General features: G+C 35.1%; 1 protein-coding gene and 1 long non-coding RNA gene across 2 annotated transcripts in view; one reads left to right on the top strand and one right to left on the bottom strand.

Moving 5' to 3' along the window:
- Window positions 1–542: 542 nt before the first annotated feature.
- On the bottom strand, window positions 543–6408 carry LOC143352650 (uncharacterized). Its single transcript, XR_013081981.1, has 2 exons — window positions 6371–6408; window positions 543–6316 (listed from the first exon to the last, which is right to left on the bottom strand). It is a non-coding gene; the product is annotated as an uncharacterized LOC143352650 (long non-coding RNA).
- Window positions 6409–13225: 6817 nt separating this feature from the next.
- Fim (plastin-2 fimbrin) overlaps window positions 13226–19575 on the top strand; it is a 58404-nt gene continuing 52054 nt past the window's right edge. The window contains exon 1 of the mRNA XM_076785314.1: window positions 13226–13624. Coding sequence (XP_076641429.1) covers window positions 13574–13624 — 51 coding nt within the window. The 5' untranslated portion in view covers window positions 13226–13573. The remainder of the gene's footprint in view (window positions 13625–19575) is intronic.

Raw genomic sequence — 19575 nt, 5'->3', positions numbered from 1 at the left:
ACCAGAAGTGATTTTATGATTTCAATACATATATATATATGTGTGTGTGTATTTTATTATTGTCTCAGTTTCATGTTACTTTTTCGATCGTCTGGTGTTTATTTCTGGTGTATTTTTATGCGTTCAAATTTTATCGAACAGTTTTTATAACGTCCGCACATAGCGTAACCGAAGGCTTACTCATTACTTTATACCTTAAAGTATTACGAGACCGCTAACTATAACGAAACGTTGAAAGAGGAAGAAAATGGAGAAGAAGAAGAAGGAGAGTTACAAAAGATATTTACGCTAACGATTTAAAGTATATTCCGTAATAAACCAATTTTATGAATGTGTCGTACACCGACGATTTATCGATCTCATTCTATTGTAAAGCGATACACTTAGAAAAGCTACATGGATAAACGAAAATGTAAATCGCTGTAATTGATGTGAGATCATTAGAACTCGTGTAAATCGATGTTGACTCTGGTACAAAACCATGCTTCATAGTTGATAAATAGACCTACTAGTTACTTTTTAATGTGATTAATTGAACCGAGTTCTTTTTTTTTCGTTTTTTTAAATAAACCAGAAAATAACAAGATTCATTTTATCATCCGGTGCAAATGTGTTATGTGCGTGTCTCTGTCTACCTGTGTAGATTCTTTGCACGTTAATGCGAGGTGCATTGTGTATAAAAGATGAATAGAAGATATGATAATTTTATTCTAGATCGTTCGGCGAAGGAAGTAGGCAATGCGGGAAACTTTGTATAATTACTTGTTAACGAGAAGCCGAGATATCATACATTTCAGTTTCCGCGCAGACTTAAGCTCTATGAATGCGTGTTATGTGTGGAGGGATGCGCAGTGCGTTTTTAACGATCGTTTCACCCGAAACGTACAGCCCGGATAAAATTACGTTGAAATTACTGACAGTGTGCCCAACAAACAATTGCGACCGTAGATATACACTCGTATTATATGTTGAAAGACTACTATATAAATACTATGGAAGTTTATGTAAGTTCAAATTTTTATAAACCACGCTCTCTGAGCGAGAGTTGAAAAAGAGATTTTACCCCATTAAGGTTCTAAACAAGTTCCAAATGAAGTGAAAGATATGTGATTTCCATTGAAACATATTTGAGTTTTCATTTCATTGCATCTCACACAGTTGAAATGATTTTTCTAGTAAATAAATAATTTGAAATTGAATTTACCACTCATTTCGTGTTGCATTGAATTCTATTACGATAATGTGGAACTAACTTTGCAAAATAGTAGAAAACAGAACTGATAAATTGAGTTGGTAGTTACATCGATAAACAGAATTCCAAACGTAATACAACTTGCGCCATTCTCATAATTACAGTAATTATGCCTGTTTGTAATATAGATTCCTTGTGGGACTATGGGTTGTTAATTACATATAATATCTGTGTATGTTGAGTCGGAATAGATGAAGCAGTATTATTAAGAATATCGGATCATTTCATAAATCTGTGATTCCTTTGCAATTAATTTAATTTGGTTCGTATAATTTTTACGTTTTTAAAAGTAGTTCTTTACTCATTTTAATATTTGTAAACTGGTACAACTGTGATGTGCAGTTAAGTCTTAAATAACTTCTAGACGATTTAGGACTTCTCTTTGAAAATTTCTATTCTATAAATTGACTGGAATGTAAAACATTTCGCGTTATTAAAATTTAACAGGACGATGACTTATGAAATGACTTGAAATTTATCAGTTCTTTCAGCGTAATCGAAGACATACATGGTCTCTGTCTATTATTAGAATTGAATTCTGTTAACGAATGTTTCACTGAAAGACCCTAAGAGAGAAACATTGATTGTTCGCGTCCAATCGGTTAATAGAATTCATTTCTCGTATACAGAGATGTATGAAACAATCAACGGGTCCAGTGTATCCCGCGTTGAACTATGTATCTACCAAAGGGTTACCCAAGAATTTTTTATTTTTATATTTTTGTTTACACCTTTTGGGAGCTCTTGCTTTGTGATTTCTCGAGCAAGTTTTATTGATTTTATTTTATACTTGATAAATAAAGGAAATTGGTATTTAGAAAGAAAAAAAACGACAAGGAATTATTAATATTCGTATTTGTGATTTTCTGTTCTTTTACTTTCTGATTTCACATTATAAAGCATGGGATTATTTTTAATACTATCACATTAATTACATCGAAATCGTACAATATTTGCGAAAGAAATAGTTCCATTTGTTTCTATAATTTACGTTAATATTATTGCTTCTATGTAAAAATGCATACACCACTTATACCTTGTTTATGCTTCTGTCTATAATAAGGATCATGGAGAAACGTGCACGTACTGTTATGAAAATCTTTGGCGGATTCATACGTTCACGGTTAAAACGGACTGCGTGTCAAAAAATCGACGAGACGTTATGTGTTTTATACACATATATTTTTGTACAGACACACAAGGGCACGACGATCCCTACGGTCACTCGGCTAGAATATAGGCGGGAACACAGTGAATTTCTAACGATAGTGTTTCCGCAGCGTTCGGTTAGACCAAATTATGAATTTCGTTTGTTTCATTTTCATAATGAAAAGAGTGTTTACATACATATATATACATACACATAGATGTGTATATATATACATATATGGTTGCGTGTATTTTATACAAGGTACTTAGAGTTATTTTCTAATTAAGTGATCTGTAAAATGTAAAAAAAAACAAAGAAGAAGAAGAGAGAGAGAGATGAAGTAGAAGAAGATATGAGAAAAGTGAAATCCATGAGGCACGCTATCATTAAAAATACATTGTGGCCAACATAACTCGAGGAAATCGGAATTGCGCGATATCTGTTCACGGCTCTTGGTATTCTTAGGACCGGTTTAATTGTACAGAAATGCTTGGACAATGTTCAAAAAATGTTTGCCAAACTTAATAATGTAATTGTCAAGAGTCAAAGGATTTAGTGCTTACTTAAGTATACGGCTTAATTTATTCGAATGTTTTTATTACATTTAATTTCAGTTTCATTAGAGTATTTCCGTTGTATTTAGTTTATAGAACTCGAATCTTACTAGGGTAACATCTTCTGAAGCATTTCTGTATTTTTGAAAGTGACCATGCAGCGAGGTAGTAAACTCATCGGTAGCCTAAACAAAAATTCCTTTTGCGGTCTTGTCGCAGTCAGGATCTGTGACTACTGAACTGTCTGTAGTATTACAGAAATTGTTAGGACTGGTTTATAAGGGGGACTGATTTAGTTGCCTCGAAGAATAAGTTAACAAGTTTTCAAAGATATTACGGTCGATTATTATTAAATATTTTTTACGGTTATAGAATCGTCGATTTTACATGTTTTTTTTTTAAATGTATCTCTAAATATTAGTTTTCTAAGCGTCAATTAATTAGAAAAGTTTAATAGAATTGTTAATGTATTATACCTTCTGTAGCTGTCAGTTTTTCTTATTATCGCGATACATTTTGTTGATCATTGGGACCAATTGGGAATCTTGTTAAGACTACATTTAGTTTATTACCTCATGTAGACTACCACAGAGGTGCACGTCGGTGTACCATATATTGACCATTGATTACTTGTCCAGATGATTCGAAGTCAAGTACTAAACGCGCGTTCCCGAGATGTTACACTAACTATTCGACTGCGGATTTTATGCGCTTGAGGAATATAAAAAGCTACGAACGAAAATGGAACAGAAACTGTAACAATGACAAACCAGATGTTCGCGTTCTCTTCGTAACTTTATATATCCCTCTGTAGATGTAATAAATATCTCTTCGATACAGTTTTAATACTGGCGTAAATATTTGCAGTATACTTGTAATCATCGTACGACGTTCATTCATTGTGTTAGACTTCTTTACGGCAGGCACAAAATAGTATTAACCCTCTATAACTCGACATTTTCACTTTGAGAAGAACAAATAGACATGGATGTGAAGTAGCGAGAAAGAAAAAAGAGATCGTATTGCAAATATGTTGTAGATCATAAAAAGAAAAAAATTTATTTTTTTTCCCCGTCTAGAAATGTAAGAAATACACGACGAACTTGAAACGTTTTGATACGCATGTGTATTGTCAATGTTGCGTGGCGTCATAGAGGGTTAATTTTCTTTTTGTTCTGTGTAACGAAATGTTCATGTGTACCGTGCACTTAGAACTGATTAAACGCTTCACCGGATCTGAATGCGTAGTGTGTAACATAAAGGAGAAAAAAGTATTATACATTTTGACCAAAACGTCCTGTTTCTTTGTGAATGAAATATTGTGATTCGAGGTCAATGACTTTTTGTGTAGCAAAGCTTTACGTCATTACCGTAGCTATTGCTACCTTTTAAAATGTTTTTTTCTTTTTTTTTTCTTTTCATCGGTGTGCGAATTGTTTGAAGGAAAAAAAGGATTATCGGCAGTTGCTTTCTCTTTTTATTTAATAAGGATTTCGTTTGGAACTCCTCACTTGTGATACGGATATAAATTGGTTGATTACAATTCTTTTTATAAATTGGATCTCCTTGTGAACGCAGAAACGCATCAATTTTGTATTTTCGAAACGGTCGAATACAACGAGCACGTTCGATCGATTCTGTTAAGTGATTACAGTGATGGACAAAACTCTGTTCATACAATGAAAATATGAAATTATTTTTGTAAATATTACAATTATTTCTGCGAATTTCACTTGTTATAATTTCACAAGAACTGGGATCGACGAAGAACCAAGGAATTTATTAAGTTGTAAATTAAAAAAATGTTGTCGATCAGCTTCTTGATTCTACAGTATAATTCCCTGATAATTAAAGACGAATTGATTAAATTCAAATATGTATTACTGGTAGTAATAAATGTACAGAAGCGAGAGTACAATATACGACCATACATATTCGAATATAATTAAATAATCTATAGAATATAACTGTTTATTTATGTGAATTTTTATTGCATCAACATTTCTGTCCCTCACTGTACTTATGAGGAAATGAATCTGTTTTCTGTACGATTCGAATCAGTTGAAAAGAGTTACTTAACTTTTAATACAATCTTATTGATAATGTTAATGGTCTTCTCGAGCTTTACTTTCTTCTTCTTTCTGTGCGATTCTCGGCAAGGTTCGCGCAGGAACGTTTGCAAGAAATTTATTCTAACATTAGTTTACCATGAAGCTTGCCTCGCAGAAAGGTCTTTGAAATTTCACCAAAAATTTGTGTAGTCGGTAAGAGGAACACTATCGAAGATTTCGTACTCGTACATTCTCGTTCATTCGCGTTCCTTTCGTTCCTTTTCTCTGAACCTACCCTCGCGGTTCGTTTCATCAACGAGGAAACATTTCGCCATTATCGTCGCATCGCGTGAACTAATTATTTTACTATACGACGCTCGGCTATAGTTTAGTTTCCTTCACATGCGAATCATTGTAGACAGATGAATATTTATGAACAGTAAATGTAACTTAAAAGCTAAGTAGCGTTGACGTAGTCCTTATTTGTAAGATTATATCACTTTGATTTTCCGATGAAATATATTCAATGTATATGTGTATGTACATGTACATTCAGTACTGTGGAAGATGCGCACTATTTTTTAACGATCACCTGACTTTTTTTTTTGAACCCCGAAAATTTGATATCCATCGAATCGGTAATTGTCGTTACGATTTGATAAAAGTCAGACGTTCTCAAATTGATATCCAACATTTTTGTTCAGCTCGATTTTAAACGAGGTACTGATATTTCTTTTTTTTTTTTGTTTACTGTATTGACAATATTCCGTGATTCAATCATGCACGTCGTACGGCAACATGTAGTGCTCATAGTTTCGAAGAAAACTTTCTTCCTTCCGAGGAACTTCCGCTGTATTTTTGTAAACTCTGAGTTCAGTTCATTGTGTAATATAACTCTAAAAAATAAGGAACGGCTATTAGTAATAATTTTTCAATTTTTCTAGAAAAGTTCTTACGAAAATAAGATGTAATAACGAATAAGTAGATAATAAGAAGCAAGTGGAACTAAACGGAAAAAAAACAAATTTTTCGTAACTCAAACTAATTTAAGATATTATAATTTTTGATAGATCACACAATTCTCAGATTACGAATATTACATTGAACGAAGAATAATATTGTCGATCATAAATAACTTGATACTTCTGTCGAAGATTAGTGACATGAATGGGTTCAGGTTTGCAAATTTTTTAATCACTTATCCAAGGTGGGTCACCTAACACTTTTACAGGATATTAAATAATTAGCAATTTTCTTTACGAAACTTCTCTGAAGATCATTCAGATTAGTGCATCATCTTATACGTTAGCTACAGCGTTAGACTATTAAAAATACATCACCGCGAAAAAATGTGGCGGATGACCTTCAAACTTCGGAAAATGTGAAAAAAAGAAAAGAAAAAATCAAGATTTTCCTTGCATTTTTAAAATCTAATAATATTTACTGAAAAATTGAGCTAAATATCTGAAACAAAAAAGGCGTGACAGCCATTTTTTCAACAGTCATTTCTGGATGAAATTGCAACTGAATTATATGAAATTCGACTAGCATTCTTCAAACATCTTCAATTACTGTGCCTATTTTAATTATACTTATTTTGAAAGCATAATGAATATTAAAAAGGAGATATATAACATATATATTAACTGATTTTAATGAAAGAAATTTAATATCTCTTTATTAAATATTCTACATGCTTTAAAAGTAAGTATAATTAATATAAGCACAGTAATTGGTACCTTCCACTGTAATTGAGACCCTTGCCCTATAACTACGTTGATTTTGCGAATTTAAACAAATTCTTTTGCACATATATTCCGTATGCGTTAAAAAAAATGAAGAAAAACCGATTTTTTGAAAATGAAAAACCAGAATACCCCCTGAAATGTTAGGTGACTAACCCGGCATGTTGGAATATATGAACCACGAGTTTTCTGGGTGGATGGAACGAGGTGTCGGGGGAAAAACCCTTCCAGAAGCCAAGGAGTTCTGACAAGTCGATCCGTGGCCCGTCTCCCGTGATGTAACATTATTTAAAAGGGGTCGATGCCCGTGGAAGCGTGTTCGTGTGACCGGTGGGAGAGATAGAATGTCAATAAAGCGCGACGGAACATGAAAGCTGGCGGAGACACGAATTTCTCGTTTATGTGCCACACAACGACAGGCCGGGCGATCGCTGGATTTTCGTGTTTGTGTAGGACTGGATTCTCGGCAAAAAAAATGATAGTTCAAGCTGACAGGAAAAAGACTGAAATTGGGGCGCGGGAATAATATTCATCTTGGTGTCGAGCCCGAAGGGACAAACTTTGAGGAGAAACTTAAAAAAAAATATCGACTCTCAGTGCTCGCTTTTTACACATTGATCTCTCCAACTGTAGCAATGCATTTTTATTTATACCTCTTTTTGCAAATTCAACAAGCATCGTGCTCTGTTTTTCGAAAAGAGATACCTGAAGTCATAAATGCTGTTCACCCCACTCTTGTTACCGAGGATTTTGATGTAAAATAAGTATTGCACGATACAGGAGCTCCCGTGGACATTTATTTATATTCGTAATAATTTTATCGAGTTCAACATTATTTTTAAATTTCTTGCAGCTTAGGAGCGGACAGCTATAATGATTTCATGTATTTTCTTTTCAAAAACAGACATTGGTACATATTTTTTCAGCCACTTATACATATGTTAATAAGATTCATTTCCAATTTAGATTGGCCCAAGATTGAACCATTTGCCTTATAATTACTTAAAAAATGTTCTTCTTTGCGCCCAACATTATTATGTTTTTCTTCTCATATTTTTTTATGACCTCGGTGCAACTGTCAGGATTCTTTCTCTCATAAACATAATTTTCATTGATAGATCTTCTGTATATTTAATTCGTCAAACTTGAGGAAGCACTTCACTTCATTTTTCCTGAGAACGTTCAATCAATTATTGAGAGATCTTCTGTATCTTTTATTACTCAAAATTGAGGAAGAACTTCACATAATTCTTTCTGAGAACAGTCGCTCAAGATGGTAATAGAATGATTCACGATAATTCTGAAATTCCGGATCTACCTCGATCAATTCGAACGGTGTTCTTGAAATGCGCGAAGCAATTGCGTTGATCGCTCGAACAACGCGTTTTACAATGGAATCAAACATGGAAGCGGATTCTACTTTGCATCTGACAGCTCGAGCGTATGATTCAGCCAGAATTCCTTATTCCCGGTATACAAGTCAGACGCAGACGCGAAAAGAAAGAAATGTGATTCACCGTGGCGGGATTTTGTTGTTCGTTTTCAATGAAAATTCACGCCCATCGTGCGCAGGAACCGTTCAACACTCTCCTTCCGTTTAAACGAATACTTTTCACCTTCGTAATCTGCTTGCTTCCAAGTGCATACCCGACACATTATACTTTACAATCGCGGCACAACACGATCGAGCGGACCGTTTAACAGTCCCGAATTTGTTAAATCTTTTGTCTTCCGTTTTAATATTCGATTGTGTCGAAGCGAAACCGCAATGCCATTACCTTCGTTTAGTGTTAATAAAATTAGTCGCGAGTATGGTAAACAAGCTTGCCTTTAAAAATAAGCTGAATGAAAACAAAGACATTCTCCAGATTGAATATTCTGTTTCTTCTTTCTTTTGTTTAACTGTGGTGAGTAGCGCGAGTCTTACAGGAGAATAATGTCTCATAAACAAAGTCACCTCTGCTAGGGATGATTACACAGTATTTCCTGGATTGATTTCGATTACTCGCGGATTGATTTCTTGAAAAATTTCGACTTTCTGTTTGGATTAATTTACATATTTATCATACCTGTATTTGCAAATAAAACGTAAACCAAAATCTGTTTTTGGCGAACACTTATATTGGTTTACTTTGCTACACTTACCGTCTAAAATAAATTAATTTTACGAAACATAGTTTTTGATGTACTTTTTAGTTTGTAAGGTTGTTTTAAAAATTCGGACAAACTGGAGTCATCGCATTGGTATCATATACGTCAATAAAAATATAAGTAATATCATTTTTACGCATGAAAAGAAACAATCGGTATATTTTTTACAGATAACGATTCAGGCGAATTTATAATCAATACACCAATATCATTCAAAATGATTAAAATAAATGATACTTATTAGAAATGTTGGCATACGCATTGTGAACAAAAAATATAATGTGTAATGATTTTTCACAGCCCATTAAAAATTTAATCTGGCTCATAGGGAGACCAAAACTTGCATGTACCTCTGAAATATTGAAGTTTAATTTAGGAATAATTGTACGCTGAAAATAAAATAAATATTTCTTTAAAGAGCATAAATGATTGGCAATAATCATGGCAGTAGTTAGTAAAATTCTTTCTTGTAATTTTTATTTTCTTCAATTTGTTATCGCACTCGTGTTAACTACCGTTCAACAATAAAATTATGTTTTGTTTATAACGGTAGACATAATATAGGATAAATTCGTGATTCTATACGTTATGGTTTACTGCTTATCCTTGCAGAATCGTATAAACTCGACTGTTAGAGGGTTAACATAAATTGCGTTGCGCATAGCTGAATCCGATAAGATCAGTAGCGTTCGCTTAAACTGTCTGCTTTCACGTAAATATTCTAGCTAGTTCAAATAAGAATATCCCAATTAAATCTCCAAAGATGCTCTAATTCTAAGAACTCAAGTAACATACAGCCTATAAACAAAAAGAAGATACAAGCGAACATTTATCGTAGATACAGACAGTTTAACACGTCCGGGACGGTTCTGCTAGCTTGAACTGATCATCGAGATAAGAAAAGTGGTAAATCATTTTTTAAGAATCAGCATCTATCGCGGCGTGTTTCTGAACTTCACGCTTGATATTTTCACAACTGTTTTGAATTGTTAAGGCAATTGGATTTATTGTGCGGATGATCGCACACGCCATTTCCTGTGCACGAACGTCTGCAATATTTTACTCTGCGGTTTGCAATGCCAGAGTCCAAGGCTTTCACATTTCTGTCACATACGCATAAACAGTTTTAGAAACAATGTGACCAGAAACGCAAACATTTTTCCTTTGTTGAGCAATGGGCATTAATTTTAAGTTTCCGACAGTTCGAATTAATCACATTTTTTTAAACGAAGTGACATTAGACAATGCACGAGTATTATGTAAAAGTATGAAGAGAGATTGTTTGTGTAAAGCACAAACGGACAAAAATTTCGTTGAGAGTAAAATATTAAAGGTTATTATGGCCTAGGTCCGTCGAGAAATTAACATTTTCTAATTAAGCAGTCAATCAATGTCATAGTAACGTCATGACAAACTATTAAAAAGCCAATCAACCTCCTTCAGTTCTTAACCCTTTGCAGTCGATTGTCCCCTCTGAGAAAATATTTTAGTCAGCAACTCGGATATCCCTTTTGACAGAACATATTACCGTCAATTATGTTACTACAAGATCTAAAATGTTCGTTTCAATATTTGTGTCAATAAAATTCTATGCAATGTATTTAAATAGCGTAACTACTTCCATAAATAATAAATAAATGCGTTCGAGTGGTTGAGACATGAGAAAACTCTACGGCTGCAAAGAGGAAATACTGATTAATACGAAAAAATATTCTTCATGTCTTAAGATTTATACAATGTAAAAGGTTAACTTGAATTATTTGTTTTTAATGTTTCCACATGTCCAAATAGTTTTTTCGATTTTTGGAACAACTGGGGTGGAATAAAAGGGTGAAGTCGAATCGTGATCCATGGTTTTTCATTTGCAGAATGTAGCTCCGAGACGGGTTGTATGAGATCATCCGCAGAGAGCCTTCTGTTCGACCCAACCTGAGTCGAACTTGACAACTTCCGCCCTCAGGTTCTTAAAAGTGTAACGCTCTGACAGTCCGTTGGGGAATAGCTCCAAATAATGGAACCCCTTGTCCGTTCTATTGTAACGTTTTCCATGAAATGTGAAACGATTCGAGCAGAAAAATCTAGAAACACAAAAGTATAACGTTACAAATACTTCCCATAATTCGCGTAGGTACGGGACCCATTCACTGTGGGAGTGCCAATTACTGGGCCTATATTAATTCTACTTATTTTTAAAATATAATGAATATTAAAAAAGATATATTAAATTTTTTTCATTAAAATCGGTTAATATATATGTTATATCTCTCTCTCTTTAAATATTCACTATGCTTTAAAAATAAGTAGAATTAATAAAGGCACAGTAATCGGCACCCTCACGGTAATCGGGTCCCTTACCATATGTATTATAATTCCATTATATGTAGAATTTGTATGTTCCACTAAAATATTTGAATAATAGATTTAAGTAGATATAAATGCATGTATGCAAGTATGTGATAAAAATATTTTACCTTTCAAAACATGAATGTTAATTTTTGTACAATTTTCTTCACAGGATCTCCTATGTACATCGGGTGAAATTTTTAAATTATTTGTTTAAATACACTATGTTTCATAATACTTATGTTTTTTACATAAATAAACAACATACATGTACTTAGTTATTTTCAACATAATTAGTGAAAAAAATTGTTTAAAGTTAGTATTAATTATGGAATTACGTTTTGAAGTATATTTTAAATAAAATATCAACGTGATAGCGAATTGTTGGAAACAAAATTGAAAAAAAAAATTGGAAAAGCCAAACAATTGTAATGCCAAACAATTGCAACTTTTTCCAAATTTTTTTGCAAGTCATGCAGTAAACTAATTGTCCTAACTTTGAAAAAAAAAAATCCAAGTCGCATAGTCCAATAATAAAAAAGTTATCGCCCTTTAAAAGTGTCCGAATATTGCTGCGATTCACTGTAGATGCGTACCTACGTAAAATTATATTAACAGTTCTTCTGAAAAAACTCCAAAAAATTGTCAAAAAAAGGGTGTCATTCAAAACCAGAATACCTCCTTAACACGTTAACTGCCACGTCAGTCACATATGACTGACAGTGATTTTTGACTGGGTTTAGAAATTCATTTTTACTATAAGATATCCAGATAAACCGAATTTTGTTGGAGTCTGTCGAATTCAAAAGGGCTAAGACAGCATCCCCTGTAATACATTTTAAATTTCCAGTTGTGGTTTCATTGATTAACCCCTTCACTTGTACGCTCGAGTTAATTCGAGCGCGCTAAACAGGCCAAACTGTGCACACTCGAGATAATTCGAGCGGCGTTGTATTTTATGTTGCTATAATTTTTCACACTCGAATATAATCGAGAATTGAAAATAAAAATGCGAAAGCAAAGAAAAAAAATCGTTTTATTGATATTTATCATTTACATGGGATTGTAAGCTATGACACTTATTTATTCAAGAATAAAATATAGCCTTTTTCCATGAAACAAAAGCGCAGTATGTCAAAAATGGATTTTTTTTGGCCGGTTTAAAAAAAAAAAACTGTGCGTTAAGGGGTTAACACGTTCGGCGCCGCGTCACCCATATTTGGGCGACGGAATTATTTGTGCAGGTTTTAAAATGAATTTTTACGTTGATATACTAAATTGATGTACTAAACTTGATTAGGATCTGTAACATGCAAGAAAGTTGGAGGATTACTCAGTATCATACATTTAAGTTTTTGCAATTTTTACTTCATTGACACTAGGTTTACGGAGCACTAAAAACTACCATTTTACATTTCCTTATAAAAATAACATGAATATATCTATCAAAATCTGTAGCCATTTTTTAAATCATATATACCTAGAGAAATCGATTTCTTAAATAATTCCTTATGGATCCATGTTTGCAATCTCAATATTCGTGAATTAAAAATATTAGAATCCGTCATTTTCACGGGTCCCGTAAATCTAGTGTTAAATAACTTACCTTGAGTTTATAGAATTTTTGGGGTTTCTAGTTGGGCGCCGAACGCGTTAAATTACTCTGATTTTGTAAGAATCTCTGGGGTAGATATTTGGCAACTTGACGTGTTAAAATTGTTCGCGAACCGTACCTGCGAAGCCAGGGCCGTACGAATACCGGAATCGAGCTCGATAAACAAAAAATTTCGTGCGGCATGGAGATAAGTAAGTCGGAATCATAATTTCGACCTGATCTCGTCCTGTTTTTCGACGAGTCGCACGGACCTGTCCCAAAGGTGTCAGTCGAGCGGTCCCTTCGTGTCCGTTCGGGCGTTTTCGCGTTCGGTCGGTGGGCTGGCGGGCGCTCCGTTCGGTCGGTGCACGGGCGGCTCAGTGTTCGATGCGACTCCGTGACAGTGGTACGCGTTCCGGCGGTGTTTCACAGTTTTCGTGACCGCGTCGTGTACGGTAGAACGCGTACGCGAGGTGTCGAGCATATACGTACGCACAGTTGTTACCCGACTGGTTCGCGTGTCCCCGGAGATAAACACACACACGCCGAACTGGTGTTCTTCGCCATCGAGTTTCAAGGTTTCTGTGGCGACGACGTACACACACGCATCCCGTTTTCACGAGACGAACCCGGTGCGGCTAGGACCGAAAAGGGAGGAGGACTGCGGACAGCGCGAGAGGAAGGGAGAAGGGCCGAGAAAGGAAACGACGGAAGGATTATATATTCGAGCAACATGGCCACTGCGATCGACGACCGGCAGGAGCTGCTGGAACAATTCCGAGCGGTGAGTCCTTTATCTTACTACGAAATATCGAATTTTCCGACCAGGCTCGTTTTGAACGTTCGCGCCACTGCGCATAGATATGCTCGTTACTATGGTTTTGCATCGATGTCACGCGTATTACTACGTGCAAACCCCGGCTTCTTATCGATCGCCGGTTTTATCAGCATGCTTTCGTGGAAACCCACCCTCGAGGGGAATACGCCGGGTGTCGCCGCCCTTGCAGTCGGTTTACTCTTTTTATTCTTGACGTTTTTTTCATTCCGTCAAACCTTCATTCAACCTTAGAGCCTTCGCATTATTAGACGGCATTGCTTAGCGATTGCGTGTGTCTTGCTTGCACGACGCAGCCATTTGTTACGGCGATTTATAGACATGTCTGTTACATTCCGAGACTTTTTCCATCACCTATACATACGCGCATTGTACGCGTAGGGCACCGGAAATCCTTGGGGAAAATTTAGGGTGGTTCCTAAGCGTTTCCGAGGGCGTAAATTGTTTGTATTGAGGGAAAATAGGGACGCTGTAAACAGTGATCAGTGGTAAGGATGCTGTCTGCGTCTAATACGTCTATTGCGGGCTAAATTGCGTGGGGGGGGGGGCGAAATTGTAATACAAATTACGTTTGTGGATATCTTATTATTCTTGTCATTAACCTCCAGAGCATTTAGTTGTTCGCTCCGAATGGAGTAACTATGTAGGATAAGGGACCCAATTACTGTGCCTATATTAATTGTACTTATTTTTAAGGCATAATAAATATTAAAAAAGAGATATTGAATTTTTATCGCTAAAATTAGTTAATATGTATGTTATATATCACTTTTTTCATATTCATTATGCTTTAAAAATAAGTCTAATTGATTTAGGCATAGTAATTGGCAGCCCCACAGTAATTGGATCCCTTAGCCTACACCTGTGTAATTGTCTGTTGAAACGAGGAACTGTCATTGAAAGTAGTTAATATTTATAGGTTTTCAATTCATGGAAATGTAGTTTCAAGAAGGTTATATAAAAATTTATTCGGAGCAAGTTGGAGATATTTTTTTGTTTATCGGTTTTTGCATTGGTAAACTACTTACCTGTTTTCAATATGTATGCAATTTATTCTGAAGTCAAAGTGTCGTCACGCGCGTTTGTTTGTTGAAACTGGCGAAGGTCGTAAAATAGTATCGAAATTTTGTAGTCTTACAAATAAATGTTAAATGTCCTTTGATTGGATATTTAGTATATTTTTCGATGACATTATTTTCCAGATAAATGCCAGTTAAATATAATTGTAGAAAACTTTTGCTAAATGATGTAATGTAGGGTAACCTAATTACTATGGGGGGACCTATTACTGTGCCTATACTCATTCTTAAAGCATAATGAATATTAAGAAACATATTAACTGATTTCAATAAAAACAATTTAATATCTCTCTTTTAATATTCATGCTTTAAAAATAAGTATAATTAATATAGGCACAGCAGTTGGTACCCCGACAGTAATTGGGTCCCTTACCCCCGAGTACAGTGAATTCTGCCTATGCAGACGTTACCAACACTTCTTGTCACCGATGAATGTTTACAACCGACGATACAACGACGATATCGCCCTAAGAATATACAGGGTGTCACTTTTGACTTAGGTTTTCGGTAAATACTCAAATGTACTTATGGGTTGGTTTTGCACTCTGATTAGGAATTAATATTTTCTAAAGGCACTCAGCAAATTTTGAAAGAGTAAAATAATAACTTAATTAAAATATTGTCCCGATAAATTACAACTATTTACCAGACAATACAACAAAGTAATCTAGTTACCGAAACTATAACTCGATACATACAATTCATCATGGTGATTATTCGTTTGACCCTTTTGCAATTTCTAGTCCTAATAAAAATTAATTTATTCCCATATATTTTTAAATTATAATTAATTTCTGAACATGATGGAAAAATAGTGTCACCCGTATATGGTCGACGTGTTAATATTTACCAATGTAGTTGTTCGTATTTTATACGAAGCCAGAAACGCACAAAAATGCAAAGCCTAGTTATTAGCTGAGACTGCTCACAATTAAAGTAGAGTAGGCAGTTATGATGATGACTAGACTGCGAATTTATGCACTTATGACAAAAATGAATCGGCAAAATTCGAAACGTTAGAAAGATTAAAAGAATATTGGAACTTATTGAAGAAACGAATGAAATTTCTATTTCAGTCGAGTTTCCTGCAACCGATGTGTCTTCATTTTGCATAAAGATTCGTAGTCACGATTATGACTGTCGATCGTGCCTTTATTAGAAAAACGGAGTACGAAAATACTATCGTTAATGTATGCACGAATGAATCAGTGGGCACAGAAATGAATCAAGAGTCTCCGAGATCGCATGACAGTACGATACGTGAATCATTCTCGACACGATTCTTTTTAGGAAATGGTAAAAATCACGAATCGGACATTCGCTCGCGAAGATTTTACCGCGATCGGCCGGTACCGAGCGTAAACACTTCGAATCGATCGAGCACATAATTACTCTCGATATCGAATGTCGTGACCTGGTTGCTTTTCACTTCTACTCTACGCACCGTTCACACATGCTTACGCACGTGTAACCACGCTCTGTTCCGTACGCAATAATCGATGTGGCTTAAAATTTTAAATAAAATTACTGTTGACTTTTTTATCTGCGGATAGCTGATTTTTTTAAGAATTATACAATTGACTATGCTTTGGATCATTCTCATTATTTATTAATAGACTGTGGATTTTTATTCGAAGTCAAAATGTTTTGCATTCTATTAAATTATTTATTCAAATTAATTCAATTAAATTATTTCGAAAAGAATTTATTCAACATTTATGAATTGCTTTAATTTTACTGTTTTCCATCTACTCACTTTTATCATAAATGCATAAAATCCACAGTCTATTAATCTTTTGAAACATTTTTGAAAGAACTTTAGTACAATTTCCCTTTGTTTTTTTTTTAAATCTGTGATTATTTATATTTTTTTATTGTAGATATATAGTAAGTATATTTTTTTATTGTAGATATCGATTAAATTTACAATGTAGCGATGTTTTTTTCAACAAAGTAGGACATCACTCCCTCGCTTACCCTACTTGAAAATAGGTGTTACAAGCATAAACAACGTGAAAGAGTTATAACGTTTTATCACTGACAGACTGATATTGTGTAACCATTGATGAAATTTATAATACTGTAGAAAGGAGAACTTATTACTTCCGAAGTTGTTATTCTTTCGCCGTCAGTTTCGAATCCGCTTATGCTAACAGTCTCATTCCGTCACGAATTGTGATGCCACCTGCTCGACACCTTTGTTCGAGTTACCGAAATGTATAGTATAGTTTCAGTATTGTGACCCCGTGGGATTAATTATTCAGGTTTAACACCTGTTTCTAGCAGACGTAACCGGTCCTACAGAATGTTACATTAGGTCCACTATCAGACAAATTATGATCCTAACTTCAGGCTCGTTAACACTAAACCTACCAAGCATTAAAGGTATCGGTTGCCTTATAAAAATGGCAGCACTAAATTTATTCAAATTTACCCGAAATTAGCCCGTAATTTTCGATATAAAATAAATGCTTGGACAATTTAATTTATTCCATTATTTTCCAGAAATTCATTTTTATACTTTCAATAATTGCAATAATAAATACCGGTCATATGACCGCGGTAGGTTTACGTATTATTATTTATGATAGTTGCAGTTTATACATATGCAAAATGCAGCCTTACTTAAATTATACTGGTCGTATAGTAACTAGTTAAACTACAGCCCGTTAGTCCTGTATGGCAATTATTCGGTCACTTACCGGACAGGTGATATTATTCAGAAACAAGAATTTTTCTAGAGTATTAAGAACCCATAAGATGACTTAGGTACACCTAGCACCTGTTTTGAACAGACCGAACCGGTCCTATAGACCGCCCAAACCAGCCCTAACTCAGACATAGTGCCGCTCTAAATCGAGACCTAGCCAAACCCAGAGGTCACTCACGTCCGTATAACGTCGAGTGTGTACCTGTACAGAAACTAATTGTACTGTAATATAATCAGACAACAGCCATTACTCCGTTGCCCAAGATATCCACTATCTTTTATCAGGGAATTGCTGTACCGTTCTCCCGTATTCGCTCTCCTAACGGAACTGAAATTTCGGACTTAAATTTGTACAGATAAATGTCTCTAAAATTCCGAGGATACCGTTAGGCTTGCACAGGCTCCGAATTCTCCAGCAATCGTGTTACTCCTTTTACGCGCATATGACTCGAACCATAAGCCGACCTGTTACGCACGGAACGAATCATTCGACCGGTATAATATTAGAGAGGTACAAAAGTGTCCATTTAATGTATAATAATTTGTGCGCCGATTTAACCGTTAACCATTTTTCATCAATACATACGATACATAACACAAAGTAACCCCAGCACCGCTTAACTGACCGATTTCAGATCTTTTATTTCACGATTATCGAAATTATGAAGATGCTTTCATGGGAAATGATTGAGTAAATTTCTTTATTCAGGAAAATATTGCAATACTATTGCAACCTCAGGGAATAGGTTTAGTGTTAAGAGTTTGATATATTTAACAAATAATTTTAAGAAAATCCTCCTATGCTTCCCTCAAAATATTTGAAATAATCATTTCTAAGACCATCCACGAGAAATATTATTTCCATTAATAATTTAAAAAATAAATACATATTCGCAAAGATTTTTGTAATAATAATTGTTATTTGCTATATTTCTCATTTGAAATATAGCCGGATCTGTGCGATTGAAAAAGACCGAAACTATTGCGAACACCTAATAAGAAAAAGTTGTCTTTTAAAGACTGTCCGAATATTAATGGTAGTCTCCACGGTCGAAAGATATGCACGCGTCGTTAGCATCGCGTGCACGTTCCAGGAATACCTGCGCCCGTTCTAGGAATACCTGCGCCCGTTCTAATTACTTTCGACGCAAGTCAAACGTTTTCTTCAGAGATATCTGGCCCGATAATCGTAAAACCGAGCGTCATTCGTACACGCCTTCCGTTTTTCGACGACGGAAGGACGCCTTTACTTCGTTATGCCTAGATAGCTGTTTCTCGGTCTCTTTCGAGTTCGATTTTCGCGGTTGATTAACTGACCGTGGAGTCTCGTTCCTTTTTTCGCCTGCGCTCACTCGATGTACCGCGTCCACCGAGCGAGAGTTCAATTTGTTGTACACACCGGAGTTTTCATAGTGTTTTTACAACGTCGGCGAGAATTTTGCCGGTCAGATAAACGGAGAATTTATTTTTCAATAGTTTGTACCCGGGGCGCGGTATCGAGGATGAAACATAAATTAGAGACGAGCAGCGAGGCGTGTGCGTTCGACCGTTCTGTCCGGTTATTGGTTTTCCTCCGGTTATTCCCGAAAAAGTTGTGGAAGCTCGCATCGGCGTTGATAACTTGTTACGCGTTTCGATATAAAAACTTTTCATTTCATTTTCCGTGGTTCGCGCGAGCGCCATTCGTTCCTGCGCAGCGACGCAAAATAAAATTCAGTTTACAGTTGAAACGGGATAGTTGAAAAATAAAGCATTAACAATAATTCGAATGGACTCGTATGAACTACGATAATGATAATGAACTACGTAATGAACGCGTATCCTATATTTTTATCTCTAGATCACAGATACGAGTTCGCATAAAGACGAATTTTAACAATTAGTAAGAAAAATTGCAAAAAATTCAGGTTCTTAGATATTGTTCGTACAAGTGACTTTTCTCGAAATTTTCTTCTATTTTCCAGTCGAAAGCCCACAATTTGAAAATTGACTACACTCTCTAGTTTTCGAGACACAGTGTTTACTCTATATATGTCCCAAATGCGTAGACCGTAAAAGTCCCAGTTCGGCGTGGATCAAAGAATAGTATCTCCTGGCGGATATATATCCTT

Source organism: Halictus rubicundus, chromosome 3 (genome assembly GCF_050948215.1).
Source record: "Halictus rubicundus isolate RS-2024b chromosome 3, iyHalRubi1_principal, whole genome shotgun sequence".
NCBI lineage: Eukaryota > Metazoa > Arthropoda > Insecta > Hymenoptera > Halictidae > Halictus > Halictus rubicundus.
The sequence above is the reverse complement of the archived record's forward strand: the minus strand, read 5'-3'. Positions and strand labels throughout refer to the sequence as shown.